We start from the raw sequence: 8,084 nt of genomic DNA, 5'->3' as shown, positions 1-8,084 counted from the left end.
CCCTGGCACCTCCAAGGAATCATGTGGCCCTGATGCAGATTGATTGTGAAGTAATGCATACACGCCTTGTTCATGTAGCTGAGGAGTTCATCCCTCCACATCTTCGTGCTGGAGGCAGTAATGCCTCCCATCCAGCACCACAAGCTCCTCCTGAGGCCCCACAATCTAGCCAAGCAGAGCCTAAGCGACGGCCCAAATCCAGGCCATTCTTGCCCAATACTGGTCAGCCAAGCCAGTAGCTCAGTGTTGTGCAAAGGCACCGAAACTGAACTTAAAACCCATGGTAAGGATTCTTGAGTAGGCAGGCACATCAGGCAGACTGGTGAGCTGAATGTACTGTACTGACAGTTTGTCCTTGACTGGTATTTAATTTAGGAAAGTAAATAGTCAAGTTTTGAGAGAGGGTTGGCTATCAGAGCAACAATTTATTGAGAGATGCACAATGTTTGATCAAAGGATGCAATTACCTTTGAAGCAAGTACTCTCAAAGACAGAAATTGGTCTTTAGACCAACAAAAAATCAAACTGATGCCTCAGACATAGCCCACAAAATACTTTATATATAGAAGAAGGTTGTATTTATATATACTTTTAAGTACAATAAGATGAAAGCTACAAATTAATGAGAAATGTATGTACCTTCCACAAATCAACTTTTCCCAGCCAAACTAAGTAGGCGTAAGAAGTGTAACTACTTTTCTTTTTTTACTGGTGAATCATTCCATACATGCCATGGAAGTTATGAGCTGCTTTCCTTTTAGTTTCATATTGTGAATTGGATCTACAGTTGTTCCTGTATATGTATGTAAGAACTACTCTACAATTTTATATGTTGTGGTACAAGACAGAAGGGAAAGAGGAGGCATTGAGGGATGTTATATATGGCACTTTGTGGTGTAATATTCAGAAGCAGTGCTTGCAGGGAAGTAATGTGATACAAAATGTGTCAGGACACTGGCACCAAATAATGTAGTGTGATTGTGTGGTTGTAGTGCAGAAAATGTGGTTCTGTAGATGGCGCTAGAAATTAAAAGAAAATGGTGTTAAAAATGAATGTGCTTAAGAATTTTGTGCAGGTGCTGTTTGGATGGTACAGGTGATGTACAGTCTGAACAGTTTCTTATTCTCATTGACAAAGAAGTACAAGCTTTCAGTTGTATTGTTCACTATTTTATCGTAGGTACATGATGGCAATTGAATGTGATTGTCACATCTTCATACATCACTTGTGTAAAGGAAGAGGGAAGAGTTTTTGCGGTGATGTAAATGGAACATCCACCAGGCTTCTGTTGTTATTCACTAAAATGATGTCTGTCCCAGTAGTTTTGTCACTAGAGGATACAGAGATGGTGGTAGTTGTGCTGATGCTTTCTACCCAAATTATTCCCTTTTTTTAAATGTATGGAAATTGATGTCCTAATTATTTATATCTATGTAATTTGGTAATTATAAATAAGTTTATAGAATTTTTGCCATTACGTATTGTAATTGGATTTTTTTTTTTTAAACAAGATAGGAAACCGTTAATGAAGGGAGAGCATCACCAAGTGATTGATCTTTGCACATTTTCAGGTGACAGAGTTACCAGACAGAATTGTTCATTGTTATTTATGCAATCACTAAAATCTGGTTAGTTAACATGGAATTAATCTGTTATTTCCATTTTCTACAAATTTTATTTGGCATTTTTAACCAATGAGAGATTTTATTTTTTCCATCTTTTGTATATATTCTACATATCTATTTATTTTTTTTTATAGATATCTTTCTATAGTACATAATAAGGCTGTGATTTTTTTTTTAAGTTTTCTTATCCTTGTAAACAAAAAGAAAATACAATACAATATCAGACTATTTTAGTGTTCAGAGATAATGTATGTAATTTTCTTACTCTTTATCTTCAAAGTCCAAAGAACATGAAAGTTGAGGATGTTGGAGTGGGGAAAAAAATAATCTAGTAACTGTGTTGGCAGAGTCCAGGAAGCTGTTTCATATTTCTGAGTCAGCGCCTGTAATGACTAAATGATGGAAACCAATTTAGAATGTCCTAGACTTTTATTGCAAGTAAATGTAAGTGATATAGGTGATTGTGTTCAAAGCTGTGTGCTACAAAAAATTCAAAGATAAAAACTTCTGCCCTTGCCACAGACAGTCATAAATATGCCCTACAGAAACAGCAAACATCTGTTGGTGGAAAATGCATTTGTACAAAGTCACAGCTATGCGTGGCTTCAAATTTTGTGTTCTTAGAAAGAACCTACTGCCATGATGTGACATTCTCTCAAAACCACAAGAGTGATTTTTTATTTGTTTAAGTTTGTTTCTGATGGGTAGTTAACCCATCTAGCACATTTGTTTGCTGTGAATGGCATTTTTTCCCATATTTATGTAAGTTAAATGTTTGTTACATTAGTTTGTGTGTGTGTGTGTGTGTGTGTGTGTGTGTGTGTGTGTGTGTGTGTACATATGAATTTATGTCAATAGGCAAGATGAGAATGACACTGAATGATTTAAAAATGTTACTTTTTACTTTTATGATTTCACACATCTGAAAATTGAACTAATCATCAGGTTTCAGTGTGATGACCTAAAGCTTTTGCACTTTTATAATTTGATTATCAGGAAATATAGTTGTACTGAATTAATAAAAAGACATCTATAAGTTTGGTTTTATATTCTTATCCTCTATTTCCTTGAGGTGGCAAACTATTAACCCCAACTGATGGCTTTTTCATAGAGTGATGCTGACATGAGAGAGAGAGAGAGAGAGAGAGAGAGAGAGAGAGAGAGAGAGAGAGAGAGACAGGGACAGGGAGAACAGAGCAGGCGGGGGGGTGGCAGCTTGCTTTAGGGACGGCCTCCAAACCCAGGAACTTGAGGTGACGGTTCCTCTTCAAACGGAAGCACTGTTCTTCAGGGTGGTACTGGAAGACAACAGAGGTCTCCTCCTCTGTATCATGTACCGCCCCCCCAGGCAAGGACGGGCACCCCTGGACTTCCTGACGGAGGAACTCGACACCCTTCTTCTACGCCATCAATGCTCCCACGTGATGGTAGTGGGAGACCTAACTGCCACCTGGAGCAGAACGCTTATGACGACCTCTTGGAGGTGCAGGGCCTAACAAATCATGTTACCTTCCCCACGCATGTGCGAGGAGGGATGCTAGACCCTGTGCTGTCAGACCTCCCGAGACGAGCGTCCGCTGTCAGCAGCTGGGGCCTGTAGGCAGCTCGGATCATTACGCTGTCCTGGCCCGAGTCGAGCTGAACGCAACGCGAGAGGACGCTGTCCCACGCACCATCTGGCTCTGGGGGAGGGCTGACTGGCCGACCATGAGGCGTGCCCTGGAGGAGACAAACTGGGAGAAACCTTGGTGGGTGATGCCGAGGAGCAGGCACGAGCGCTCACTACTAAGCTCCTCATCCTCCAGCAGCAGTATGTCCCCAGCAGAGTGTATCTCTCCAGGCCTGACGATCCTGCTTGGTTTGGCTTCCGCTGCAAGGCCGCTGCTGAGGCCAAACACGCCGCCTGGCTGAGGTACAAGCGGCACCCGACGCAGAGGAACAAGGCACTACAAGGCTGCCTGCAAACGGGTGGTAGCTGCCTGCAGATGGGCCAAACATAGAAAACAGGAGGACCTAAAACGGAAACTTTGTGGCCCAGGAGTAGGAGGCAAGACCTGGTGGAGCTTAGTCAAGGAGCGCCAAGGAGCTAAACACCAAGACGCCATCCCTCCACTCCTCAGGCCTGACGGTTCCACTGCCACAAGCAGCTGGCCTCACTCCTGGCTACAAGCTTCAGCAACAAGATGAGGGTTGGAGACCCAAAGACAAGCGCCTCACCTGCCACTGGAGACTCAAAGCACCATCACCCTGGTCTCAGTGACAGCTGGACAAGTTGAGAGGCTCCTGAGAGCAGTGGAAGTGGGTAAAGCCACCGGCCCGGACGACGTCAGCCCACACCTCCTTAAGAACTGTGCTAAGGAGCTGTCAGGTCCTCTCTCCAACGTCTTTACGACCTGCCTGAGGGAAAAAAATTGGCCCTCAATGTGGAAAGAGGCACGAGTCGTTCCGGTCCACAAGAAGAGCTCGCGGTCTGTACCCAGCAACTACAGGCCGATCTCCCTGCTCTCTGTGGTGGGCAAGGTGCTGGAGCGGATAGTGGCTGGAGCCATCTGTCAACATCTGAGTGAAAACCATCTCCTCTCAGAGAGACAGTTTGGCTTCAGGCCAGGCCGGTCCACCTCCGACCTACTCCTGCTCCTCACCAAAGACTGGCAAAACGCCCTGGACGAGGGCCTGGACACGCTTGTGGTAGCCCTGGATATAGCTGGAGCCTTTGATAGGGTCTGGCACGCGGGACTTCTTGAAAAGCTCCGTGCCAAGGGTATCCAGGAGACCTACTGCTACTGCTTGACGACTACCTACGTGGGAGGACTCTTCATGTGGTCGTCAATGGGAAATCGTCAGAGCCCTCGCCAGTTCAAGCCTCCGTTCCACAGGGTTCAGTGCTGGGCCCAATCCTGTGGAACATCTATATCGACGACCTGCTCCGAAAACTACCGACAGTGGAAGCATATGCGGACGACTGCACCCTCTCCCGGTCCTACTGCCGCCTTGATAGCCAGAGCGCTGTCCGGCAGCTAAACAAGCAGCTACGGCTGGTGGAGCAATGGGGAGAAACGTGGCAAGTCTCCTTTGCACCTGAGAAGACGCAGGCGATGGTCATCTCGCGGTCGCCAGGAGCCTCCAGAGCGGTCTCAGAGCAGCTGTGCTTTGGAGGCAAGGCTCTGTCTCTCCAGGACCACATCAAGGTCTTAGGGGTGACGGTGGACCGCTGCCTGCGCTTCGACGGCCATGTAGGTGCAGTCACCCGACAGGCGTCTCTAAGAGTCTCTGCCCTGCGGAGGGTGGCGGGAACGCTTGACCCACACGGCATCATCACGCTATACAAGGCGCAGATACGTCCGTGCCTGGAGTACGGCTGCCTGTCGTGGATGTCAAGTGCCGCCACCCACATGCAGAGACTTGACAAGGTGCAGCGACGAGCTCTACGTCTGGCGGGATACGACGCACACCAGGACGACCTGCCGCCACACACCCCCGTCACGTCGTTGGAGCACCGACGAGATGTGGCAGCGCTGGTGGTGTGCCACAAAACTCAGGTGCAAGGAGTACCGCACCTCCGACGCCTGGGACTTCCACCACGCGCTGCCCAGAGGCCCACGCGAGCTGCTGCCACCAGTGAGCAGACTGTGGAGGTGCCCTTCTCCAACACACGGCAGCACCAACGAACATACAGTGCCCGGACCTCAAGGATGTGGAACGCATTCACCACAACCACACCCCAGGTGGAGGACATGTCCACCCAGCAGGTCAAGGTGGCAGCACACAGGTGGCGTGGAACGCAGGCCACTCCTCTGGTGCTAACGTAAAAGTTATTAATGTAAAAACAATATTCTTAATGTATCTTAACTATTGTTAGGCTTTTTAAATAATTCCATACTCAACGTGGAATTTTAAGCCGAATATGTAAATATATGTACTATGTTTTAAAAAGAGAGAGAGAGAGAGAGAGAGAGAGAGAGAGAGAGAGAGAGAGAGAGAGAGAGAGAGAGAGAGAGAGAAATTTCTTGGCCTAAGGAGCTTGCATATAAATAAGTCATATCAGAAATCTGAGACTGAGACTGCTATAGAATAGAAAAAGAAGTGTGAATTGAAAAATTTGCAACATACACATACAATAAGGCCCTGCACTTGGTGAATTAATTTTCACCAAACACGAGTTCTTTATACCATATAAATTACCTAAAAATGCCTTAATCAGTCTTTGGTCATTGCCAAAGTCCCTCTTTTGACCCCTAAAATATTATCTCTCGAGCCGAAATAAAATTTTTTGCCTTCGCATATTAGAACACATGTACAAAACAGACCAATAAACAAGCCATTTTTCCACCTGTTTCCCTCGCCCACTTTCGTCCTTGCTGCTACCACCATTGTCCTCACCCCCACTGGTACCACCTGTTGTGCTGGTAGAGGCCATGTTGGCAGTAAATTGCCAGAATTCGTTCCCACGCTAGCAGAACAGTGGGTAGCATAAACAAAATGGCTGAAGGGAACTTTCATACTGCGTTCTGATAAGTTTAAAGAGAGGTCTGACGTCACAGGGGAGCCGCGGGGTTCGCCGTGCAGCCTTATTGCATGACATTAAAACAAAAACTTACTGTAATTTTCTCACTGCTGTTCTGTTTACCTTTTTTACTGCAAGAATTAACTCATAATCTCAATCTTTCATCTATAAAATGAAATACTTAGGAGATCTAATGCCATCATTAACTGAGAATTTAGAGAAAGGTCGATGTTGTACATTTGTAAAGACCAAACTTAGCAATGTGAAGGTGAAGGAACCCTTGCTTTACTTCTCAGAAACAAATCTGGAATCTGAGGATGACAATGAATTAATCCAGAAGCAAGATCCTGACTGAAAAAAATACCTCAAATCTATCATGCAAGATATCATAGTATGTAGTAGTTTTATAAATCATATTCTTCAGAGTGCAATAATGAATGAGTGTCATGATATGCATGCCAGAAATAAGCTGCTGCACTAGATTTTACTGCTCATATCTATTTAGGAGTTTAAATACTTTTCCACTTGTTAAATCTGAAGAACATCCTTTCCCGGCACTTGACAGGCTTCAGTTCAAACACTGCACGTTGCTAAGTATCTTTTCACATAGAGTGGTTACAATATCATCTGTGATTGTGTATGGGAGGTCACATCCTTAACTTTAACTATACATCTCTGTGAGCTCTAAACCCTTTTAGAGAGAACTTGCACTGGTCAGACTTAATTACCATCATATAACCATGTACACTTATACTCTGTTGCAAAATAAGCTATAATAAGTCTTCTCCCTTTAGCAAGACTGGCATTCTGCTTTATAAGAGATGAGTGGTTTTTACGTATAATCAAATTCAAAAGTGCAACACAACACCTGCCATGAGTTATTAAAAAACAATTGCTGAATGTCCTTACTTGAAATTCACAGATCTCACTGTCCTTCCTTGCAAGCTGTTGTTAATCGCTGAAGGGAACCAGAATGGTGGCTGTAGTATCTGTTGTAGTCAATGCGCATGATGAGCTGTGAGGTATGTTGCTGCTGGTCTGTACGATGAAGTCTCAAGTTGGAAAGCATAAAGAAGAGTTGTGCAGCTGCTCTTTCAAATTCCTCATGTAAGCTCTCCACCACTTCTTTATCAGTGCTTCCATTTCTAACAGAAGACTCTAGATGTGCACAGAACCGATGAACAAGTCCAAGGAGGCAATGAATAGCACGAGCTACCACTGGACTATGGAGGAAACACTGGGCTGCTACTGATGCTAAGAAGACATGATGTGCTGTTACTAACTGTTGGTAGTCCTGTGTCTCATTCACTGCTTTCACCAGTTGCCAGTGTTGAGATTCCAACACATCAGCCTAAGAAGGGAGGATTAGCTTATTATGAAGAATATTAGGTAGTACAGGTTAAAGAAAGTTTGCCTCAGTTGAATACAAGCTCTAGCTTGGCATGTGGAGCGACAACATAAGAGGCTGACAGCATTGAAAATATTTTGTTCAAAAGATGCAACATCAAGTAGCTGTGCAAATGAAGTGAAGTAAGGATTGGTGGAATGGAACTAAAGAAATAAACTGAAGTAGTTTAGCCATATTGAATAGAAGAGTGAGGAATATGTAGTAAAGTAAGAATCTAAAAAAAAAAAAATAAGAGCTTGGATGAATAAAGATAGAAGCCTTTTATACCAAGTTTTCTTCTCTAAAATCCAAAATGAAAAGAAAGATGAAATAATCGGACATATTTTCAAGTTCCTTGTCAATAAAACAAACAATTAATTCAGTAAAATATTAAACAATTATTTTCCTGTCAGTATGACCAAGATTTTCTGAAAGAGTTACTTCTATACCTGTAGGTAGTACTGGATGTTGTCAATAAGGAGAGCCATGTGATGCCTGAGAGTCCATCCTAGGCACGAACCCTCCCCCAACCTGTAACAAGTCATTGTGAGGTTGTGTATTCAAATG

At 44.0% G+C, this 8,084-nt stretch overlaps 2 protein-coding genes across 16 annotated transcripts in view; one reads left to right on the top strand and one right to left on the bottom strand.

Annotated features, from left to right (window-relative positions):
• The window catches only part of LOC123517956 (cyclic AMP-dependent transcription factor ATF-6 alpha-like), a 37,372-nt gene extending 34,710 nt beyond the window's left edge, over positions 1-2,662 (top strand). For all 8 annotated transcript variants that reach the window (XM_045278440.1, XM_045278438.1, XM_045278437.1 and 5 more), the window contains one exon: positions 1-2,662. This exon is cut by the window's left edge and continues 197 nt beyond it. In XM_045278440.1, the coding sequence (XP_045134375.1) occupies positions 1-239 (239 nt within the window). In that variant the 3' untranslated portion in view covers positions 240-2,662.
• Positions 1-8,084, bottom strand: part of LOC123517958 (gamma-tubulin complex component 4-like) — a 153,945-nt gene that overhangs the window by 10,633 nt on the left and 135,228 nt on the right. For all 8 annotated transcript variants that reach the window (XR_006678632.1, XM_045278448.1, XM_045278447.1 and 5 more), the window contains exons 12-13: positions 7,967-8,048; positions 7,040-7,481 (exon numbers count right to left, since the gene is read on the bottom strand). Coding sequence is in view for 7 of the 8 variants with exons in the window: in XM_045278448.1 (XP_045134383.1) it covers positions 7,056-7,481; positions 7,967-8,048 (508 nt within the window). In the remaining variant the exon portion in view is untranslated. The remainder of the gene's footprint in view (positions 1-7,039; positions 7,482-7,966; positions 8,049-8,084) is intronic.

This window comes from Portunus trituberculatus, chromosome 43, assembly GCF_017591435.1.
Source record: "Portunus trituberculatus isolate SZX2019 chromosome 43, ASM1759143v1, whole genome shotgun sequence".
Lineage (NCBI taxonomy): Eukaryota > Metazoa > Arthropoda > Malacostraca > Decapoda > Portunidae > Portunus > Portunus trituberculatus.
This window is presented reverse-complemented; position numbering and strand designations above follow the sequence as displayed.